Source organism: Phyllostomus discolor, chromosome 7, assembly GCF_004126475.2.
Source record: "Phyllostomus discolor isolate MPI-MPIP mPhyDis1 chromosome 7, mPhyDis1.pri.v3, whole genome shotgun sequence".
In the NCBI taxonomy this organism is placed as follows: Eukaryota; Metazoa; Chordata; class Mammalia; order Chiroptera; family Phyllostomidae; genus Phyllostomus; species Phyllostomus discolor.
In genome coordinates, this window is record NC_040909.2 from 54,646,122 (window position 1) to 54,670,443 (window position 24,322).

The window sequence follows — 24,322 nt, forward strand, 5'->3', positions numbered from 1 at the left end:
GGAGTGGCGGAGCCCTTCTTCCAACCGTGAAACGGCGAGTTGGGACAACTCCATACCGATCCACCGTGGCGCGAGGAAATAGGGTGGGGTGGGGGGCTCGGAAGGGCTAGATTTTGCCAGTCAAGGATCGATATTCCTCCAACTACCCCCAGCCTTGGACTCGGCCAATGGGAGCCCGGGAAAAAAAAAAATCCCTCAACAGTCCGGAGTGCAAAGGCCTCTCGGCTTTGTTTCTAGGCAGAGGAATGGGCCGGGCCAGGGGCGCACGCAGGGAGTGAGCAGGACGAGCCCAGCCGCGGTGCTGCCAGGGCGGTGAGACTGAACAGGATACCCTGAAGCCCTAACGAGGTAGCCTGCCGCCGTCCTCCTCAAACCCAAGCGAGGGTCCCCCGAGAAAGTCCTGGATCCAAGAGAAAAGAGGACAGTGGGGGTAGACCTCGCCGAGCCGCGCAAAGCGCGGCGTCTTTAAGACCTTGCAGAACGGGAATCTGGGAGACTCCTCAGCCCCAGAAGGCAGTTTCCTTTCTGCCTCTCTTCCAAGATAGGGCCAGAGCTGCTCTTATCCCCCCAGACTGCCTCAGGCGAGCCCGCAGACCCCCCGGGCCATGCGCGTGGAGAACTGGGCCGTGGGACCCTCCAGAGGTGGTAGGACAATGTGCCTGCTTTAACAGCGTGGAGTGCGCGCGCCCGCCCCTGGCCGCGCGCGCCCGCCGCCCCCGCGCGCCCCCGCCGCCGCGCAGTCCCTGCTCGCTCCCTCGTTCGTTCGCCGGTTCGCTCGCTCTCTCGCCGGCTTTAAAGTCTCTGCCAGGATCCATGCTCACATGTTACTTCCTGTATGGAGGCATGGCCAGTTTCCAGCCCCGCGCTCCCTGTTCCTCCCTAGCCTGCGCTGGAGCCACAACTTTCAGAAGCATGGACTGAAGGCGCCCTGGCCCCAGCGCCCCTCTGAGATCCTTTTTGTTTTCCTCCTGCCGTTTCTATTTTGGGGGGGCTCTTCGCTCCCCCCGCCTCTCCCCTCCCCTTCCCCGCTCGCAAACATGCCTCCTTCCTTCCCGGGGCCCTGGAAGGAGCTGCCTGCCTGAAGCCCGGAGACGCCGCGCTCAGCCCTGCCGCCGCCCGCCGGCTCTCAGGCTGCGCTGCCGACTCAAGTTGGGTATCTTCGGTTGCTCGCTGCCGCCTGCGGCCCCTGCCTGCCCCGGGCGCGGGGCAACGCTGCCGCCCGCCGACTCCTCGCTTGGCTCGATCGGCTCCCTCCTTTTTGAACGGAAAGCAGTCTTTCTTCGCCGTGGATCGTCCGTAGCGTGGTTCGGCGTTCCCGGTCACTTTTTGAGGTTTTCCGGGGGACACTTGGCTTCCTAGATTCCAGGGGCACTCGGAACGCTGAGCGCGGGGGGCCCGTAGAACGGGCGAACAGGGGAAGAGCCCAGGTTTAGTGGAGGCTCACACAGAGGCAAGAACTTATTCAACAAGTTTACCCCCCCCTGCCTTCCTATCTTCGATGTGCGTTTTCGGACATGCGGAGGTTACTGGAACCGTGTTGGTGGATTTTGTTCCTGAAAATCACCAGTTCCGTGCTCCATTATGTCGTGTGCTTCCCGGGTGAGTGCTGGCCGCGGAGGGGACGCGGCCCTGACCGGCGCGCGCGGGGATGCGGAGTTGTCGCCTGGGCACGGAGCTTGGGCGCCTGTCCTGGGGACCCCGGAGAGGGTGGAGGGGGGGCCGCGTGCCCTGGGAGGAGAAGGGATCCACTCTGCTGGTTCTGACGGCGTTTAGGGAGGCTAGTGATTGGGGAGGGTGGAAGAAGGGGCTGAGTGGGGAGGGGGGCAGGGGCCGCAGGGGTCTGCTCTTGCTTGGGTTTGGGAGGCCTTGGGGAGCCAGAGTCAGGAGAAAAGGGGGACTCGCTCTGCTGATGCGCCGCAGTTCGGGAGAGCTAGAACTCTGGGGCTATTAGGGGAGACTGGGACTATGGGGGAATGCCTCTGTGGGTTTGAGGGGCCCAGGGTGCGCCTCTGGCTCAGGCGAATTTTAAAGGAGCTCAGAAAGGGGGTGCTTTCTTTTCTGCTCCGCGACCCTTTAGAGACTGGGTTTTGGAGGAGGAAAGCTGGAGGCTGACCATGGAGGTTTAGGGACGTTGGGAGCAGTCTCATTCTGGTTTCGGGGACCTGGGGCGACCCCCCGCTTGGGGCTGAAGCGCGCGCTGGCTGTGTTTCGGTGCTGGCGCTAGGCAGCCTTTCCGGGAGCGGGGCCCTGGGCACTGTGGGAGGGCAGAGAGCAGGCAGCTTAGGGAGATCTCTGGCTCCCCCAGCCCCAGCCTGCAGCCCCTTTACCCTGAAACTCTGCTGGGTTGGGCTGCTCCAGTCGGGGCACTGGGGGCGCGTGAGCGGCTGGGTGGCCGAAGGCGCCTAGGCGGGTCTTTTCCTCTCGTCTGCTCCTGCCTACCTTCATCTTTGCCCTTTTGCAGGCTGTCCGCTGCTGGCGGACAGACCCGCTCCTTTCTGGCTAGGTTAAGACTGGCCTTTGATGACGGTAGTAAGTTGCACGTAGCAGCGAGCAGCTCTCTGCGACCTTCCACTTCCAGCTCTCCCCTCTCCCCAACCTGCCCTAGAGGAGGACAGAGGCCAGCCGCCTCCCTCTGCCCTCATGCGGGCCCTCCACACAGCAGCCCCGAACTCCCTTGAATCTGTCCAGTCCAGCCCCCTCTTCGCGGGTGGTGGCTACGTCTTCTGCCCTAGCTGGGGAAGGGGTGAGATGAAGGGGCGATTGGCTTTCATCCCTGGCTCTCCTAAGGATAGAGAATCCTCGGTTTTTCTGCCTGCTCATTCACCAGATCCTGGATACCTGGAGGTTGGGGTTATCAGTAAAAAAAGGAAACGTGCCTTGATGCTTTTTGCTGTCCCTGGTCACAGCCGCCTGTTCCCGGGCGGCCCGAGCGCTCGGCTTTGGTGCAGCAGATCCCTCAGCTCCGTTGTGCACCTTAGTAGAGGAGGGCGCGGGCGCTTTTGCTGCCCCTGGGGACCGGTAGTGAGTGTCCCCTTTACAATCACAGGGGCAATCTCCAGGTGCAGAAAGGTGCTCTCCCCGTCACCCACTCCCCTGCGCATTCTCCTGTTTCTGGAACCGCACTGAGCTGCTACAGCCCAGAAACCCAGCCCGATGTCGAGCGAGAACGTGGGTCCGTACACCCAGAGGCCTGGGATTTACCCACCCAGAGCCCTGCCTCCATGGGGCTGGGGGCAATGTGGACATTTCCCGTTAATGCTTTCTCCCTGTTAATGAGGACCAGTGCTCAGTATTGGTGTTAGTCACCTGCTCTTTCTAGACTTTCTTCTTTGGCGTGGACTTGACGGCTGAGTGAGATTACATGCACACTGGGATCGAGCTTTGTACGGGTCACGCTTTACTGAGGGCAGTGGGAGGCAGCAGGAGAGCAAGCCTTGCGAAATAAGAGGAGTTTCCAATTCCACTCTGGCTTCTCCTTACGCTCGCTCGGCATGCAGTGAGTGGGCCGGTCGTGATTCTCTTTTTCCTGGTCTGAGGAAGCTTGAAATCTAAAATGGGACCGCCAGGGATGCCGCCTTCGTGGGGCTTGCACAATTTTCTTCTAACACATTTTCTTTTCGGGAACACGCTGCAAGATAAATAGCCATTACCCTGAACTGAGAGCCTAAGAGTGTCGCTAAGGGACAGTGCAGTGTGGTGTGAGTCGCGGGGAAACAGGGAAAGTACCGCGCAAGAGGGTGCAGCTGCACTGTAAACCAGGCAAAGTTAAAATGTCAGAACCTTGGGAGACGTTGGCTTTCCTTTTTCCGAAGGTGCGGGGACGCCGCTGGACCTCAGGGGGCGCCCCCGAGCCACTCGTTGGGCTCCTGCTACCTTCACTGGTGGGCCTCGGTGGGAGCCGGGGTGGGGCGCTCTCGGCTGAGTCCCAGGCGCGGGCTCTATGGGTGCGCCTCTGTGGGGCAGGCGACCTCAGCTCTGCTCTGAGGTCTTAGTCCGCTTTCAACCCCTTGCGGGCTCAATTTCAGTTTGGCACTGTCGCCCCCCCCCCCCCCCCCCCCCCCCCAATTAGTCTGGGAGGCATTTATGTGCTTGACACCAGGGATAAAAACGTTCTAGTATTGGATTAGGGTCCTTCTTGTGAGGTTTTAACCAAGATCCCTTGTTATTTTGTTTGTTTTTCAGAATTGCACCAACTTCTCAGTTGCATTTAAGTTCTCAGCTGCTGTTCAGGATACCGGGGAGGTATAATTTGGGAGGGTTTTGGTAAAAAACCTGGCATGGTTTTGTCCCAGCAGATCTGAAGCAGTGGTGTTTAGTCTTGACATAAGTATGGCAGGTGTTGGACCCGCGTTGCTGGTAGTGTTTCAAGTGATATTTCCACGTTACTGAGCAGAAGCCTTACAAACATGATACAGTGCATATAGTATGCTACTTACGTACATCTCTTTAAAAATACTCGATTAATGAAAAAAACGTATGAAAACAGGAAAATGTAATGGACCCTTCCACGCAGCTGCAAGGATCAACTATCTTCCCCCTCCTACACACCCATACTCTTCCCAGCACCTCATTTTTAAAGCACATCTTGCAACTATTCATTTAAGCATTTGTTATGTATTGCTAATTACTGAGAACGTAAGAGCATCCAACAGAATATAAATAAGTTACTTGGGAGGTTTAATAACATTTTACATATTTTACATTCTTAAGCTCTTCAGCAGAAAGTTACATTTTTAAGAATTGATTTCTTCTCTTCATCCTCAGTGAAACCCTTCTTTTTGATTCTGATATGTTTTGTACCCTAATTAGTGTTTCCAGTGTCGGAAACACTGAAGATGGATAAGCTCTGCGTTGTACTTTTGGAGGTGTCAGAATTCTAGGATCCATGATTGATGTCTGGTGCATCTCCCTCTAAGCTGTCTTGGTGTATTTGCATGTGCATGCTTTAGTCCTGATGGACATCCTTTATGGCCTTCTTAGAAAAATACAAAAGGAATATTTGTAAGTCAGCTATCTTACTCTCAGAGGTGGGGTGGGGGAGAAATCATGCCTTCTCCCCCAACCCCCTTCAAATATTTTGTTTGAAAATAGAGTCTTTATCCAGTCTTTAAACTGGTTCTTCTGACACAGTTGTGGAATAAAACCTTTGTTGTTTTCTTCTAAAAAGTGTCCACATTAGAGTTGATGAAATTAGCACAGTAATACATAATGGGACTTTTTGGAAATAGGGGAGGTTGCTGCTGCTGGAGGCAGAAAGGTTATAGGGAAGAAGGGCTGAAATGAGAAAGGGTGAAGCCAGTATAGTGAAGCTCTGAGCATCTCCTCTTAATTGTGGACCTGTTTTTACTGGATAAAAGATTATATTGTTGTTTATGTAAAGTGGTACAGGGGATGCTGATGATTTTATGCAGCAAAACAGAAACCTTTTCAGATTCATTCTCTTATTCTGAAAAACTCAAAGATTAATGTAGTATGTTACTTATCAGTGTACCAGTTGGAATGAACTTTCTTGCCACTCATGTACGATCATGTAAGATGCCCTAGAGCAATTGTTTTTAGGGGACCCCTTCTACCTCCTTCCCTACTTTCCTCAAAACTCATAGTCAAAAGTACAGTCTGGACTCTTAACATTAGCCTCACCTTTGTGAACAAAGCAAACTAAATGTTGCTGGTATTTGTGCTTTAACCTTTTCCCTTCTGTGGTGAATTTTTTTTCCCCTTCTTCCTGACTTTCCATTCATATTTTAACTTTGAGCATGCAGTGGGGTATGTGTGCTGAATTGGAAGTGTGAAAACATGTTGATTAACAATTTCATTCTTGGCGCATTTTCCATGTGGTCACATTTCATAAGTCAGGGTACCTAAAATTATCTCTAAAGTGTTTGATGTCCTCCCCAAATAAGCCCTTCCTATGCTTTGGTTACAGGTTGACCACTGGCAGATGACAGGTTGTAATCACTGAAATTCAATTTTTGACTGTACCTGTGTGGAGAATAAAAGGTCTGCATCTCTAATAACATAAAGAAAGCCAAGGAAGTGTGTCGAGCCTCCACTTTTAGTTCTCCATGGAGCCTGATCCAGGCAAAGACTGAGGAGGGGCTCAGGGAAGTGAGAAATGTTCTTCTGGAAGAGCCTGCCCCCAACAGGCACTGAGAGCTTCTCCTGGAACTCAGCTGCAGTCCCTGAATGTGTTCTGGGATGCAGTTGCCTGGGCACACCTTTAGACCTTCAGTAAATATTTGGAAGTGATTAAAAGATCTGATATCTTGGCTTCTTGCAAAGGACCAAACACAGGACATGGTAGTATTCTGTGTACTTACAAGATCAAATGCACATCTGAAATAAAAAAAAGATATCTGACTTGAACTTTTTTTGGCCTTATGTTTATATGGAGTTGTAACCAAAAAAGCATTCCAAAAAAGATGTGTTTTAAAAATCCTTATCCCCCTCTGGCTTTTCTCTGCAATACCTCTTTGTCTCAGATTTCCAAGACTGCAGAATTTAAAAAACAGATCTGGCCCTGGCCTGGTAGCTTGGTTGGAATGTCTTCTGGTATACCAGGGTTGTGGGTTCTATTCCCATCTGGGCTCATGTGGAAATCAACCAATGAATGCATAAATGGGTGGAACAATGGATTGAAGTTTGTCTCTAAATTCAATAAATAAGCATTTAGAAAAAGATCTGGTCCTGGCTGGTGTGGTTCAGTGTGTTGAGCACTGGCCTGTGAATGGAAGGGTCACCATTTCAATTCCCAGTCAGAGGACAGTGCCTGGGTTGCAGGCCAGGTCCCCAGTAGGGGGGTGCAAGAGGCAATGTTAGTACTTTTTGTTTTCTTTCAATACTGGGTTGCTATGGAAAGTTGTAGAGAATATAATGAAGCATATTTAAGAATATGGTCTCTTCCTGCTAGGCTGTCTCTGCTGTTACTCACATTGTTGCTTTAGACTAGTTTCTTAACCTCTTGTGCTGCCTGTTTTTAATATCTCTCTTTGTGGAGTGGCCTAGTGATTGATTACACCTTGATTCCTAAAGTCTTTGTGAGGCTTGAATGACAATGCCTGCTTAAGAACTTAGCACAGTGCATGGTAAATACTAAGTGCTCAATAAATTAACCTTTTTTATTTTATATGTACTAAAGAAATTTGAATAGGAGTATGTGAACAGAAGAAAACAAAAAGGACAACTTCATGCAAAACAAAAAAATTATAATTCATATAAATTCAACTGGTGGTTTCTGTATGTGGCTTTGCCTTTGAGGGTTAGGAGGAGAGGAGTAAGGGCTGACCTGAGGACATCTCATGTGATATTGGTGAGATGATCACACTTTACCTGAGGATCTTACCTCAGGTAAGATGGCCTGAGGTTTAAAGAAATGAGAGAGCCCTAGGGAAGTCCACTTTTCCAGCTTAAAGTGGGAAAGATGTTTTCTACAGGCTTAAAATGCTCCAGGTGAGTCTCCAGGCTGGCATTCTTCACAGGAGGAGTTGTTTGGTCCTGCATCCTGGAATGCTCATTCCTCTCCTAAGGCCTTCTGGACTGCATGCTAACCAAGGAGAATGGGTCTCCCTTTTACTGTCATTTCTGGGTTTTCATTTCGTGGCACTAATGGGAAGTACACCCTAGTATTTGGATATTGCTTTAATTTTGTACTGTGTGATTGGTGAGAATACTAATGTCCCTGTCTCCGTATCTTCATGGATTCAGGCTTGAGGTGCATATGAGAGAACCACACACCGTGCAGAGTCCCTGCCCTCTAATCAGTTTTTTTTGCAAACTGAAATCAGCAGGATGGTTTTCTGGCCAAACAACAAAGTGTGATTTTAAATTAGTGGACTTAGCTATTTTTGGACTGTAGCAAAGTGACACAGTTGGGTCCTGAAATCTAGCAACTAAAAAAGAAGAAAGCATAGTTCATGGATATGTAACACATGTAAGTAAACAGGACAGTTGGTCTTAGTTTTGGATCTGATACTATTTTTCTAATGAGAAGGAGGAGTCAGTTTGTAGATTTATACTGCAGAGGGTATACTTTTGAGGAATTTATTCATACCAGTTATATGAATGTAAGAAGTATTTGAGTTTTCAAACCACTGTAGCCCCATAAATTCCACAGTGCACTTAAATCAGATAAAATCATCCATTTGGAATGATTTGGGTAAGGCACAGCCGGAAGCCATTTACCAAATACAAAAGCATAGTTCAAATTGGTGAGGAAATGTCATTGACTTTTCAGGAGTCAAGTTAGTTCTGAATTTCCAAAAGGACTTATTTACAAAGCAGTAGTTATTCATAAATGAGTTCTATTCATTTAAAAAAGTATACATTTTCCTGACGTGTTTGGATTCATGTGAGTGCGGAGGCTGGAACCAGCTGAGGGCTTGTGTATGTCACTGGGTAGCTGGGCTTCCTTGGACAAATTTCCCAGAATCTTGCGGAAGTGGGGTTGAGTGCGGTTGGGGGTCTGGGAGTTCTAGATATACACACCTGGTATTTAGGAACCAGAGGCCCAGGTTGAAATTCTTACCTGTTGTAGCGGTGTTATCTGGGGCAAGTGGGCCTTGGCTTTTTAATCTCTAAAATGGGAACAGTGGCAATTGATAGCCCACACTCACCAAGTGCTTGTCATGATCCGGGTGCCATGCCTGGGCTTCTTATATGACTTTAATGCTCCTTGGAATTGGAAACCATGAATATCACCACTTGAGAATGGGGAAACTAAAGCTGAAGGAGGTTGCCACTTGTCCAAGTTCACCCCTGTAGTAAGTGGGCATGGCTATATATGTTTTTTTAATCCTTCAGGATTATTTTGAATTTCAGGCTGGTTGCTGTTTATTTGGAAGCTTTTTTCCTGCTTCCACAGAAAGCCCAATTAAAAGACAGACCAAGCCTAGGGTATTTCACCCCACTACTTTTCCCATATACACAATTCCCATAAATATTGGATGAAATAAAGCTGTTTTCCTACTTACTACAATTAAATAAGAAAGCAATGCAATTAGTATAGGGTTTTATTTGGTTACATTGAAGAGATGACTTTTCTGCACATGACATTAGCTTCTGAATAAGCTGATAACTGTGGATAGAGTGAGTTTGTGGGTGGTGAGTTTTTTAATCTTTAAAATGATCTAAATTGATTCAATATAGAATTTGAGATCTTTTGTTTGGGGCATTGAAAATGGTCACATTAAATAATGTGGTGTTATTATTACCCCTATATTACTTAAGTGTGGGCTGTAGGCTCTGAGTCACATTTCAGGAAAAGGTCTGAGGTAGTGGTACTAGGCCAGAGTGGTTTGGGTTCAGGACTTTTCCTCTGGAGTTTGGAACTAGCCATGGGAGCTAGCCAAGCCAGCTATAGGATCTGGCTGGACAAGACCCTAAGTTCCTTTTGGGTTGTTTTTTTTTTTTTTTACTCTTAACTGAATGGCTTCTAAATTGTTTCTGGAATTTGAGGATTGTTGATTCCAGGCTGGGCAGTTTGGAAGGGTTGTGACCTTTCTGCAACATGTAAGTTAAATGCCCAGTGCATATTATATTATGATTTGTGAAGTGTACTTCTTAACTTTCCTCTGAGAGTTTGCTTCCTAAGGCACTGTCTAAGAACCCTTTGATTATCTTGCTAACCTTGCTACAGACTATCCCCAGGGAATAGCAAACAGGGTTGTTAGTGGACCTTGGTTAATGGAATGCCTATACGCTATTTTCTTTTTCTAACATTAAATCTTATTTCTGCTGTAGTGCAGGTAAAAAATGGAGGTTTGCTCATGCCAATGAACTTATGAGTGGCCTTTAAAACTAATGTGATTTATTATTGGGTCAGTGGTGGCAAGATTTGTGGTCTAAAAAGAGAACAGAAGTCTTGTTTTGGATCTTTTGTCTTAGTGCTAGTAAGGGAGATGGAGAGGTAGTTTCTGGCTGGGTAGTTCATTTGGTTAGAGCACTGTCCTGATATGCTAAGGTTGTGGGTTTGATCCCCAGTCAGGGCACGTACAAGAATCAACCAATCGATGCATAAATAAGTGGGGTAACAAATCAGTATTTCTCTCTCTCTGTCAAATTAATAAATTAAAAAAAAAAGAGAAGTGGAGAAATAGTTATTTGAATTACCTGGAGTTATGTAGGGTTCATCTGTCCAGCAGATGCTGCCTTTGGCCATACTGTGTTGAAAATAAGTTAATACTGATAAAGATGGTGGTGTTGGTAAACACAGCTTGCCTCCTTGCACAACCATGTCAAGATTACAACTAAATGGCTGAACAACCATCATTCAGAACCGCTAGGAATTAAGCTGAATGAAAGTCCTACAACTATGCAATTAAAGAAGAAACCATATTGAGACTGGAAACATGGAATGGGCTAGTCCCACACCCACATGTGGCAGGTAAAAATCGTGAGGGGTATCTCAGGAGCGAGAGGTTCCATTTCCATACCAGGACCCTCAGCCCAGGGTTCCGGTGCCAGGAAGATATGGCCCCATAACTTCTTGTTGTAAAAGCCAGTGGGGATTGAGGCTTCTGGATTCTCAGGCAGTTCCTCTTACAGGGCCCACACCTGGACTTACACTTCCTCTGAGCTCTATTGCAGGGACAGCAGATTGAAAGGTACCAGAGACAAGGGGGGGTGGGAGGAATGAATCGTCTGGCATCAGAGGGAGTGCTGGGGGTCAGCTTTATCTCAGACGCAAGTGCTGGCTGGCAGAGTCTATTGTTCCTTTTCTGAGACCTCTGCCCACAGAGCCAGCAGGTGGGCACCATATCTGATATGTCTGATATGAGACAAACTGTCTCATATCATTTTTTCCACCCCGATTACCTGACACCCCACCCAATGTGTCCCACCTGACACATGTGTTGAGCTGTTTCCAGGGCTTTTCCATATGAATGGCTTGTTTTGGCTCATGTTTCAGATAATCCTGAATTCTCTCAAATAAGCAGCATTTGGTCTCAGTGAGCCCTATGCCTCTCCTAAGGTGCTCCAGGCCTGGCACTAGCAGTATCCGGCCATGGTTCACAGCTGGGCCTTGCCTGGGCAGCTTCAAGCCCAGTATACATGGCAGCCATATGCAGATCGCTTTGTAGCTTGTGTTGGGTGGCTGTGGACAGAACACAGTTGGTGGCTGAACTTGGATATGCCAACAGCAATCAAGGTTCAAATACAACAGTAGGTTCTACACAACCCACATGGTTGAGTGCACCTCAAGTAATCTACCTTGGGTGATAGAGAAGGCTGTGCCTTTGAGCCCTGCAGGACACCTCCTACATTAGTTCACGCTAACATGCCTAAGAGATGTAGCAGCTCTACCTGATACATAGAAACAAACATAGGGTGGCTGCCAAAATGAGGAGGCAACAAAACATGGCTCAAATGAAGGAACAGAATAAAACTCGAGAAAAAGCACGAAACAAAATGAAGACAAGCAATCTATTAGATGTAGAGTTCAAAACACTGGTCATGAGGATGCTCAACGAACTTAGTGAGAACCTCAACATTGTAACAAAGATCCAGTCAGAAATGAAGGGTACACTAATTAAATAAGAGTTTACAGGGAATCAACAATAAAGCGGATGAGGTGGCATCAATACAGTGATTTGGAGTATAAGGATGTAAAATACACCCAACCAAAACAGCAAGGAGAAAAAAGAATGCAAAAAAGTGAGGATACTGTAAGGAGTTTCTGAGACAACTTCAAATGTTCCAACATTTGCATCATAGGGGTGCCGGAAGGAGAAGAGGAAGAGCAAGAAATTGAAAACCTATTTGAAAAGATAATGGGAGAAAACTTTACTAACTTTGTGAAGGAAATAGACACGCAAGTCCAGGAAGCAGAGTCCCAAACAAGATGGGTGCAAAGAGGCCCACTCCAAGACACATGATAATTAAAGTGCCAAAGGTGAAGGTTGAAGAGAATCTTAAAAGCAGCAAGAGAAAAGCAGTTAACTTCAAGGAAGCTCCCATAAGACTGTCAGCTGATTTCTCAAAAGAAACTTTGTGGGCCAGAAGGGATTGGCAAGAAATATTCAAAGTGATGAAAAGTGAAGACCTACAACCAAGATTACTCTACCCGGCAAAGGTATCATTTAGAACAGAAGGGCAGACACGGAGGTTCTCATACAAAAAAACGATAAAGGTGTTCACACCACGAAATCAGTACTATATGACATGTTAAAAAGTCTTCTTTAAGGAGAAGAACAAAACTATGGACAATAAAATAACAATAAATATGCACCTATCAACAGTTGAATCTAAACAAAATAAATAAGCAGATCAGTAACAGAATCATATACAGAGAACATTTTGAATGTTGCAGATGGGTGGGGGATTGGAGGATGGGCGAAAAAAATGAAGGGATTAAGTACAAATTGGTGGTTACAGAATAATCATGGGGATATAAAGTACAGCATAGGGAATATAGTAGCCAAAGAACATACATGCATGACTCATGGACATGGTGTGGGGATTGCCTGAGGGAGTGGGGGGTCTGGGTGGAGAGGAACTAAGGGGGAAAAGTTGAGACAACTGCAGTAGGATAAACAATAAAATATAATTGAAAAAAATAGAATTAAAAATTGGAGCATTTTACATTCATGCTGCCATCAACTTGTATGGTCACACTGGATAGTGATGACCAGAACAGGTGGAGGTTCCTGCTCTGGTTGTGGCTTCCCATAGAAGTCTGAGTTACTTCTGAAAAATTTGGAAGGTATTGCAACTTAGGGCCTGTATTCTTGCTTGGCAACAACAGTAAGCTGGAATTAAATCATGGCTGTCCCCTGAGAAGGGACACTCTCTTGGCCCGCAGGGGTTATTTACAACATTCAGCTGGTCCCTGGAGGTGTTTGCCATCTGAATACTGGTGATATGTAGATTTGGACCTGAGGGACAGATGTATATGCTTACTTGTTTATGGTTCTGTGTTACCTGGACTGGGTGTGGGTAAATGTGCCTGTATGTGCATGTGCTAGTGTGAGCACGTGCATCATTGGCTGATGAAATGACTTCATTCCTCTCTGTCTGATGCGCAGTTATGCTGCTGTGTCCTTTTTTGGTTCTGCCATGGCCTGCTGCTTGGATATTTCTCAGTAGTGTGACTTCTATGGCTGTTGGTTGTGTTTTGAAAGCTTTCATTTAATTTAAGAAATAGCTCCTGTGGTCATTTCTTGTTGTCAAATACCCACAAAAGGGTTCATGTGAGAGGACTAGAGGAAGACACTGACCAGTGCAGAAGGATTTGAATAAATTAATATTAGAGATGTTATATCAGTGGATCCCTTGCCAAAGATCTTAATTTTTTTCACATAACATCCCTGACCCTTTAATTTTTTGCACATGAAACCCATGCTTGCATTTCTAATACATGATAAAAATATCATACATTTTAAGTTTCCATAAATAATATATGAAAACCTAAACTTTGAATCGATAGAGTGATCAGTTTTTGACATGTACAGATTAAAGATTCATCCTAATTCTAGCCTGTGTTCTTTTAGTGGTTGCTATAATATACTGTATGGTCATGAATTCCTCACATATGATTCAGAGCTTAAGTAAACTATATGAGGGCAGGACATCGTTCCTCCTTCCACCTGCTGTGTCTTCTTTATTTAGGTGGGATGGTCCTATTTGAGGACTGAACAGGTAGAATGAACAGATAGATAATGATCTCTGAAACAATTATGGGACATTTTACAAGAGTTTGGTATCATTGTATGCCATTTCCAGAAATCTCACATTTGTGTATTGCATCCTTTTAAGAGATCCGTATCCAAGGTTAACATCTTCCTTATGAGAATTTAGAGTGTACTGTCATGGTGTTTGAAGTCCACCTTTAAAAAGGGAGAAGCTGAATTTGTAACTTCTGTTGCTGGTCATCAAGGTATCTATTGCTGAAAACAAGATATATTTCTTTTAGGGGTCAGATGTCTTATGAGGCAGTTGGGTCATGTTTCCGTGGCTACAATCCTTTTTTTTCCCCCTCTTACGAAATAATTTAGGCTAAATTTTGTGAATCTGGGATTTGTTGCATCAGAAGTGGCCTTGGCTTCGGGTTGATCTGGGAGGAGTACATGTCCTCACTTGTGATTTGGTGGTTGTAGAAGTAGTGACATAGAGTGTTGTAGAGGGTAGCAGAACTTGCCTGAGCTGATTGGAGAGCATGAAGATGAATACTGATCTGTTGCCTATTGAAGGCTTTGTGTAGGTTGGTCTTGTAGAGAGGGCTTGCCGAAACTGACCTGTTTTTGCTTCCTTGACAAGTCCTAGTTGACTACCTTGTCTAATTCCCTCAATAGACAGATGTTGGCTGGTGCATCATGGACTAAGTTTTCTAGATTATATCGCTAGTTGATGCTTGTCCTATTTTATTCCTCTCCCATGCATTGTTTTCTCTCTTTTAAACTAGTCATTTTCTCTGCTTGTATGTGTACAAAGGCCTTGAGTGGAGGGTGTAGAACATCACTTGACCGTGTCAGGCATCAGCCCCTCATTTTCTCAGTTGGTCCATTTGCGCAGAAGCTGTAACAGAAGGTGGGTAACTCTAGCATTAGAATTCTTTCTGAACATTTTCAGGGTGTGGTTTTTAAAAGAAAAACTTCACTGTTGTTATTGGAGCATCTTAATTGATGTAAGGGAGTTGCTTTGCTGGTTCTTGAGGTTTCTGCCTTTACTCTTTATGCTAAGTGGAAGGAAAATAGGTTTCTGGAGAATATGAGCGAAATATAAGCATTCTGACCAGATAAAGGAGTTTGTGGAAATACATCTTTTATGCTTTGGGACCTTTAATAGGGTTTTGAGGAAATGAAACAGGTGAATTCTGATGAAAGAGACCGTGGCAAATGCATGTTTTTTTGAATTGTACAGATCTAGTCAATCAAGTTAAATAACAGGCCCACATTAGTGAATCCAAGCATTGTCCTTCACTAACTTGGGCCAATTTATTGGTTTTCTCATCTGTGAAATGGGGAGACTGAACCTCCTAGAGTCTTTGGGAAGATTAAATGGAATACCATGTGCAAAGCACCAGAATAGCATTAGGTGTACAGGATGTTACAAATGGTACTTGTTTTTTAATAGCTATTGCTTAACATTTATGAAACAAATGCTTGCATAAGTATGCTCTCAGTTATTGCTATACAACCCTATGAAGAGATAGGAGAGCTGGAGCTCAGGAAGAGTGGTGATCCCACAGTTAATGAAGTGGTGAGATTGAAATTTGAACTTGACTTTCTGAATGCTGTCATGTTTCTCAGCTAGCGGAGCAGGTGGTGGATGAATTTAAGATGCATATGGTTATTTAGGAATATTTTCCATTGACAGATTTATTAAAGATGGCTCTTAGGTTTTAATTTGCATTGTTTGCCCTAAGCTTTAAGGAACAGATTTAGAGCTACTTTTGGTGTTTTTATTATTGAAATTGTGTGGGTATGATATATATGCCTTGCTGTATATTTCTGTGTTAACTTGGGCCCTGCCATGTCCCCTTTGTGGTAGTGGATGAAGACATTCTGTGCATATCGATAGCACAGATTTTATCTTCTTGCCCTTACGTTATTTTACAGTTTTTCTACACAGGGATTGGAGATTGACATTGAGATGAAGGTTCCCGGGCCCATAGCTATGTCAGATATTGCTAAATGATCACAGAGCTCTTTCCTGCTAACACATGAAGTGTCCTAGAATGCTTTGGAAGAGTTGGCCTGGGAGAGGACTTCTGTGCCGTCTCTTGGCTATACTGAGAGACATATTAGCCAGTGTTTGAAAATATAAGGAGAAACTCTCCACAGGGCTTTATCTTGCAAATAGGTTTGCTGCTACACAGACAATTCTTAAGCCATAGAGCTATTTTGAAATTGATTTGAAAGAGCATGTATCAATAACAAGTATTATGTGCAAAAGTTTCCTGATCCATGAAATTGATTTGGGCTCATGTTTGATTCACATTCATTTTCATAGGGGGAAACCCAGTCTGTTGCTGGTGGTTGCATCATATTCTAATTGGTGTGATCTACAAATGGAGGTTTGGTGATCTAAAATTAGTAGTTTATTTTTCCTTTCTTCAAAGCCCAGAGGTTTTGCATCAGATATGGCTCTTGTAGGATGGTTTGTATTTCAAAGTGACACCTTTCTGAATTCTTAGCTATTAAGTAAGTGTTAAGTATGGGCTTGGTGACAGCAGTTTTTAAAACAGTGACTGACTAAATGGATCCTTTCCCTCTGTGGTTTATACCTGGTAAAGTACCTCATATTTACTCTGAATAAATTAATTGTTACGCAAGAGTAGATAGCTTGTTTCTCATAATTTGAGTGGTCCTCTGATCAGTGTCATTTTTGTTAAGGAAATTGGAGAGTAGGGATAAAAGGTGAAAGGAATGTCTTTGTGAAGTTGATATCAGATACATTGGTGGTGTTTGGTTAATATACCAAGTACATGAATTATGTTAAATAACCTCGTTTTTTTCGTGGACATGAAATTTTTCTCCTACAGGTGCCTTCTGATGTTGAGACTCAGCTTATTTATCATGAAATGTCTGTAGAGCTATGCTGACCAATGTGTTAGCCATGTGGCCAATGAGCACTGGAAGCGTGGCTTTGAATTGAGATGGGCTTGAAGTGTGAAATACACACTGGATTTCAAAGATGTATGAAAAAGTGTATAAAACATTTCATTAAATTTTTATATTGATTGTCTATTGAAATAATACTTTAGATATATTGGAATAAGTGGAGTGTATTATTAAAATTATTATCGCCTATTTCATTTTACTGTTTCATGTGACTATGTAAAATGTAAAATTACAGATGTGGCTTGCACTCTTGACTTGCATTGTATTTGTATCGCTCTTTCCCACCTTGTCTTGTTATTGGCCTGGGGTCAGCTGTAGTGTGTGGGTTCTTCACTTCATATAGGAAAGGCTTCACAACATGAGTCCATGTGACTATGAGGATCCATTTATTAAAGCTGGGGACAGTGAAACAAGGAAGGGCTTAGCATAGAAAAAGCAACAGGAGAGCCTAGGCTGGACCGCCTTAGCTCACCGGGAAGTCCCACATAAAGGACGGGCTCAGGAGGGAACCCTGGAATAAACTGCCTGTTGCCGATTGCCTTAGAGTTTAGGAGATGGTGTGCCTATGAAAGAAGAATGGGGGGAAGAAGAAGGGAAAGGGAATGGAGTGGGCTACTCCCCAAAGGGGGATAGTACAGGCTTGGTCCTTTGTCTTGAGACTTTTATTTCTTTCTTGCAGGCAGGAATCTTAGGGGAGGTCCCAGGGGAGGGTTTCAGCAGCATATTTATCATTGATTGGTCAGTGAAAGGGCACAGGGGTCTTTAGTCACTACAGCTGGTTCTGGTGGTGCCCACCTGGTTTTGCTGTTTTTCTGGGCCTGCAGCTGAAATACAACTGAGGCCTAGATGTTGTCTCCAGGGACGAAAGGCCAGGAGAGAAGTTGGGGGAGGGGAGCCCCAGATCTTTGTTTTCCCAGTTTTGCCCCTGCCAGCACTGGGGCCTCCCGCCCTGGTGACCATCTGGTGACCATCTGCACCTGACTGTAAATTGCTTGCCCGTTGTGTTCAGCTGTCTGTCTCAGTTTCCCTATTCCACTTGCCAAGGAGTTTTCCTAGCTTCTCACTATGGTGTCTCGATACGAGATACCTTTCAGAAGAAGCTTTCATAGCTGTCATCCCCTCAAGATTACCTCTTAGCCCTTCCCTGCCCCTTCAAAGCATAGTGCCAAGAAAGACTCTTGTCATTGATGCAGAGGGTTGCCTTGTGGAAGGCACTGTCACTAGGAATCACTGGAGTCTGGGTATCAGGGTAGAGAGTAGGGGTCATTAGGTTTGTGGGCTTGTTTGCCCCTCTGTGAAATGGGGCAACAGTCCCTGCTCTTTGGGGTTGTTTAAGGAGTAAGTGAGGTAAGTCATGAAGGGCATTTGGCACAGGCTTGGCAAATAGCAAGCACCTGAAAATAACAGCCATTGTTGTTATTTTACTGGCTCCTTAGTGGGCATTTAGCAGAGTTCCTGGCTGTGATTTTTTCCTCTTTGGGTTCCATTTGGTGAAATGTGTGGGACCTATGGAAGGTTGCAAACTTTTAAAACGCCAGCATTGCTCCCAAGGCAGTGTAGAATACCTTGAGCATTTTGACTGAGCTCACGCCTAGCAACTTGAAAGACAGGAAAGACCCTGGAGATCTTCAGAGATCTGTGGACTGATGTGCGAAGCTCCCTGACCAGAGTGCTAGTCCATTGTGGTGCTGGTTCCCTCTTGCCTGGGAGAGGAGGCTGTAGAACTCTGCCTCATGTGGCATCCTGGGCCCTTGCATTTGCTCTTTTGGGTATTTTGCTTTATTGAGGCCCAAGTTCCCATTTCTGGTTAATAGCCAAGCTCATACTGCATCCAAGTGCTGGGTTCCAGGTTTTACTAGTGGGGCAGACTGTAACACAGTTGTGGATTTGGTGAGATGGATCAATTAGTAGTCTCTGCATCTGTATAGGAGGGATGCCCAAACAATCCTTTTAGGACGTTTAGTTCCTTTTTCCAACAGATATTCAAATGGATAGCTCTTCCACCCTGGATGGGTCGCTCAGTTGGTTGGAGCATCGTCCCCTACTCCAAAAGGTTGTGGGTTCAATCCCTGGTCAGGGAGAGGACAGGAGGCCACTGATTTATGGCTCTCTCCCCCATTCTCTCAAATCAGTAAACATACTGATGTGAAGATTTTTAAAAAAAGGCTCTTTCAAGTGGCTCTTCCAAGTACATACTCTGCGCTTGCTAACCTGCTACTTAATTTGAAATGGGAAGTAGGGAGAATATGAGGCACACAAAACACACTTTTTTAGAAAGGTCAGGTCTGCCCAGACGAGCTTCTAGCATTGAGTCTTATGTATGTGTCCGTTTGCATCTGCAGGCCAAGAACTTGGGCAAGGGTGGCCAGTGCTGGGGAGGGAGGGAGCAGGCCTGCTGGGAAAACCCATCCCCACTAATTGTTTTTCGGGTTCTGGTGGGAATGCTTCCTTGGCAGGCTGGACACATGCCCTTTATTCAGTCGCAGGTGATAAGCATCTGGGTTTCAGTTGTGAGTATTCCTATGAGGTATAAATAAGGATGTTGAAGTCTTCAAGTTAGGGTGTTGAAGGAGTCTTTGTGGGTCCACAGGCCCTACCCTAAGCCTGCTTTGGTAACCAGGGGAGGGTGATGAGAGCAGCTGTGCAGGCCCACGTGGGGAGGGGAGGAAAAGGAGTTCTCCCAGGACTTTTTCATACTCTTCAGCAGAGCCAGATTTCAAGAGTGACTTGAAGGAAAATAGTCCTCCAGAACTAGTGTTCCCCTTGGTAGGTTGTCCCCTTTTTAGGGATGGTGTGATCACCTGATTGACTGATCACCTGTGTCTGCTGTTACTGACAGCTGCCTCCCTTCTGCCTTTTCACTGGATTTGGGGATTTTATTCCTGTGCAGTGTTTCCATTGTGAGCCGTGATTTCTAGGAAGAACAGTTTCCTTCCTAGGCATGCTTGGTAGGGATGAGGCAGGGAATCAGAAATTCTGCTGTTACTCTTTCTGCAGGCGATTTTACAATGTGGCATGGCGAACATAAAGCACCATTTATTCAGCGTCTACTCTGAGCCTCATGCTGGGGGCTAGACACGCCTTATTTCCCAGGTGTGCAAATAAGAGTTTTTGTCCAGTTAAGAAACTTGACCAGCTGGGATGGTTTTGTAAGTGGTAGAATCCAGCTTCTGACTGCAAATCCAATGATCTTTTCCTTAATTATGTGGTATTTCTGTTGATACATAGAAGACCAGCTCTGCACATCTTGTGAATTACACTTAGTGGATTGAACTCTGGGTACTTTCTAAGACAAAAGCTGAGTTTTGAAAAAGCGAAAGGCCAGGTAAGGAGGCCTGAAGACTAACTTAAAGAGATCTCTTAATTTTTCCCACTTTGGTATTGTAGGAATACATAGAATAGGTTCAGTTCTTTGTATGTGTTCTAACATAGGGTTGATGAAATGCTAGAATGATTTAAAATCCAATAAATGAAGTGTTAATAAAAGTAAGAAAAAAATGCCTTCCTGGGTAAGAATAAAGTAAAAGCACTTAAAGATTATTACAGCAGTATCCCCTTACCTGTGGTTGTGTTTGCTGTGGTTTTAGGCACTCTGCTTTTCAAAAACATTAATGAGAAAATTCCAGGAACAATTTGTAAGTTTTAAATTGTGTGCCGTTTTGAGTAATGTGCTGAAATCCTGCACCATCTTGTGTGAATCATCCCCTTGTCCAGCATGTCCATGCTGTGTACCCCGTTTGTCACTTAGTAGCTCAGTTATCAGGTATTTTGAGAGACCACATTAACAGAACTTTAATTACAGCACATTTTTATAATTGTTCTAGTTTACCGTTATTGTTGTTAATCTCTTACTGTGCCTAATTTTTAAACTAAACGTGATCATATGTATGGATAGGAAAAACATAGTACATACAGGTTCAGTACTATCCGTGGTTTCAGGCATCCACTAGGGGTCTGGGAACGGATCTCCTGTGGATAAGGGTGGACTACTGTATTTTCTTCTGGCTACAGAGACCTCTTAGGAGTGCTTCAGGACTTACCTTGGGTAATAGGATATAATCCAGAGGGCGTGTTTTCAAGGTACTGTGTGATTTCTTTTGGTTTCTAGAGGTTTCCGGGTGGTTACAGAGAAGTAATGTCTTTGATGTGGGGAAAATACTTGTGTTTCCTTCATTGCTGTCTCAGTCCCAGAGCACAGCAAAAACATGCACTCGTCCTCTGCCTTTTCCGAGGCTTTGGGGCTTGGTTCACTCACATATTTTTGTTGATGATATTTTGGGCACCATCTACAGCCAAGGAAGAAACCAGGTACTTGGGGATGAATTTGTAATTTTTCTTTCTTTGTGGTGGATACATATAAAGACTGGGTAGGTGGACACTCTTTTAATGAGTCCACCTCACTGAGCTCCCAGTTAGTTCTAGCCTAGAGGAAATGTAAATCTGGAGTCATCAATTCCCTGAGAGAAAGTTGCCAAGGTTTGTTTTCTCCTTTTTTTTTTTTTTTTTGCTATACCTGTTAATTAGTTTCAGACACTAGTTAATCAGACAACAAGCACACAAGCTCAGGGGTGAGAAGAAAGGTCGAATTGGGTTGTCTTTCTCCATATAAACAAAGCCCCAGTTTTAAAAGCAAATAATGGGTTCCAGTCAAATATCAGTGGAAACTCCATGTGTTCAGCACTTAGCGTGGTGTATGGGGGTTCTAAAAATGTGTGTGAATTGGGGAAATAAGGTAAAGGCCCCTAAAACAGCTTGCCTAGCTGTTGTGTAAGGCTGAAGATACAATAAAATGCTCAGGTACTCACTGTTCAGGAGCAACAGCATATTGAGAAACATACCTTCCTGGGAGTAGCTGCTCTAGAAACTTGGAAGCCTAGGGGGTATTTTAAATGTGCACATGGAGTAGGGGTAGCTAGTAAGCAGAGGCAATAATGAGCCTGTTAAGGTGGTTGACTGGTTGTAAGTGGGCCCATTGCAAGGGTGAAGTCATGCAGTTTTGGGACTTGGACCCATGTCTGCCTTGTATCTTAGCTGCTTCCTTATGGCATAAAGCTTTTGGTGACTGTTAGCTTGCAAACCACTGTGGAGGTTTGAGAGGCGTGGGAGCCAACATTGGATGCTTTGACTGGCCCTTCAATGCCAGGTTGAGGCTTTTGGGCTTGATTTGTGGTCCTCAGAGACTGTCAGATAGCACAGGGAAAGGCTGAATGACTTTTTGACAGTAGTGTTATAATAATGCCTTCTTGCCTTGTCATGGCCTAGCTTTGTGACCTCTGCCTCCAATCTCCTCATCTGTGAGATGGGATAATGGTCGCTATCTCATGCAGCTGATGTACAATTAAATGTGAACATAAGTAAGGTGCTGGTTCCTAGCACACACACAGCTGTTGGTGTTGTTATTACTATATCGTTCTTGTTTTGCTTGCCTGGCATCCCCTTACCATGTTTTGCCAAGAGCGTCTTTGCTACTCTTTGGGTGGTGATCCCTCATCCATGGTCTTAATTGGGCCTTCTGCTAATCAAGGGGCTCTGTCCACCTCCATTTGAGGTACAAAACCCAGGCTGGGCTGGTCACTCCTTTTCTCCCTAGAGTTGAGGCTGGAGTCCTGTGACACAGGATTGACTTCTCTCTCAATTCCTGCTGCCTGAATCCCTAGATCCTCTCTGATCCTTGCCCTTTTAGAAGCTGAATTGTTTGGCTGTTGATTGGATTCTTTGAGATGTTCAAGATTCTTTCAACGTGCTCTTTTTCTGCCTGTGCTAACCAAGGGTTGATTTGTTCATTTTCAATCAGAGGGCACCAGGATCATCTGGAGGTACATGAAAGGGGTAGGTAAGTAGGTATATTGAGAAGGACAGGAACTGTCTCCCCTGCCTGTCCAAAAGAGTCATTTAATAATGGTTTCATTCGTTCGGTTTTTCAAGTTCATTCATTTTAAGCTTTTTATCTTCAGGAGTACCAGGACTTTTATTTTGGAGCTAGGGACAGCCTCTCTTGAGGAGACATGCTGATAATACTTAGCCTTAATGGCTGCTCTTGATTTTATTTGTAAATGAGAATCCTAAGGATCTGTAAGGAAATGAGTAAAACTTAATCGAACAACATTTAGCGCTAGAATTAAAAAAAAGTCCATGATAGTAAGAGGCTCTTGAGGTTGAGTTTAATGTAGAGCTGTGTATCTGGTCATGTATTTTGCCCACACCCAATCCCGTTTATCACATTGTAACTGCTACTTAGGTTGGGGGTTGGCTGAGTGTCTGGTGGCCTCCAGAGTTCATCTGTTATCATATCTCGTCCCCACTCATGACTTCCTGTGCTGGCATTATTGGACAGCACGTGTTCCAACCTAAATTAAAATCAATAAAAAGCAATTTCATTTGTTTTTAACTATGAAGACAAGTGCTTCCAGCATAGCACTGTATTTTCAAGTAAAGTTCAGTTTTGTTTTATGTATTCCTTTTTCTGGCTGGTGCCCAAATGCATTAAATTTTTCGGCGTAAGACTTTGTTGATGTTGGCTTGCTTTGATTTAAGGCCTTGTTACTTATCATCATGAGCTCCTTAAGCCCGGGATTGTTGGCACCTCAATTGCTTTTGTTTTTTATAGGTATTTGGCAATTAGACACCATTGGATTTGCCCAGTTGTCACATGGGAGTTGGTTAGAAATGTAGGAGGATCTCAGCCTTACTCCCAACCAATGGAACCAGAATTTGCTTTTCAACAAGACTCCCAGGTGAACGGAAACACCTTAGAGTTCAAAGACAGACCTCTGTGTTTGAATGTAAATGTTATTTTAATCTCCCTGTTTTCTGTAATTTTTTCTATTAAAGTATAACAAATGTTTGTAAAAAATCGGGGACTTAAAAATGTACATAGAGGAAAATAAAATTGCCTGTAATCTCAATACCAGACATAACTGGTGACTAACTGTGTTGGCCTATAGCAGGGGTGTCAAACTCATTTTCACTGGGGGCCACGTCAACCTTGCGGTTGCCTTCACAGGGCCGAATGTAGTTTTAGGACTGTATATAACTACTCGTTAACTGTTAAGCGAGAGCTCAGCACTGCTGCCAGGTAGAAACAAGGTGGAAGGCTGGATTCGGCCCGTGGGCCTTGTGTTTGCCACCTGTGGCCTACAGCTTTTTGATGTGTTTCTGTAACATTAAAAAATTCTATTAGAATCATATTGTGAAATATATTAAAACATCTGTATTCAGCATAGCTTAATTTTTAGGAGATGAAAGATGAAGATCCAAGTTTTCCTCTGGTTTGGAAAGGACGATTGTTGAGGAAGAGACCTTTCTTTCTTCAGTCCTGTTCTGTGTCAGGTGAGGCCTCCCGTCTGTGGGGCCCTGAAGTCCATCATCACAGAGGAAAAGAAACACTCAGGCACTAGGTTTTGAATTCTAATATGCATTTTCTAGATAGTTGAGACAAAGGAATTATTAACATGGCTTGCTTTTGCTTAATTTTCCTCCTTTTATTTTTGCCTTGCTTTGCTAATAGGAATTTTGAATGACTGCTACTTTAATTGCTTTCATTAGGTGATAGATTCCTCTGATTGAATAGGCCTTTCCATCCGAAAATATCTAGGATTTGAAACTTAAGGTCAGGAAGGGCAACTTCTTCAGCAGGGGGGAAAAAGTGGTTGTCTTGGCAGCGGAAGCTTGCTAATTACACTGCCAGTTGCAGCATCTATTTATGATGGAGGCACTGGGGACCCAATTAGCAGGTCATTTTCAAGTGAGGGTTTTGGGATTGG

At 44.8% G+C, this 24,322-nt stretch overlaps 1 protein-coding gene across 3 annotated transcripts in view; it reads left to right on the forward strand.

The window, feature by feature from the left end:
- The first annotated feature begins 302 nt into the window (after positions 1-302).
- The window catches only part of PTPRG (protein tyrosine phosphatase receptor type G), a 708,699-nt gene continuing 684,679 nt past the window's right edge, over positions 303-24,322 (forward strand). Inside the window, exon 1 of one of the 3 annotated variants that reach the window (XM_036031526.1) lies at positions 303-1,599. In XM_036031526.1, the coding sequence (XP_035887419.1) occupies positions 1,515-1,599 (85 nt within the window). In that variant the 5' untranslated portion in view covers positions 303-1,514. The remainder of the gene's footprint in view (positions 1,600-24,322) is intronic. The other 2 variants (XM_028518657.2, XM_028518659.2) reach the window with 2 other exon arrangements.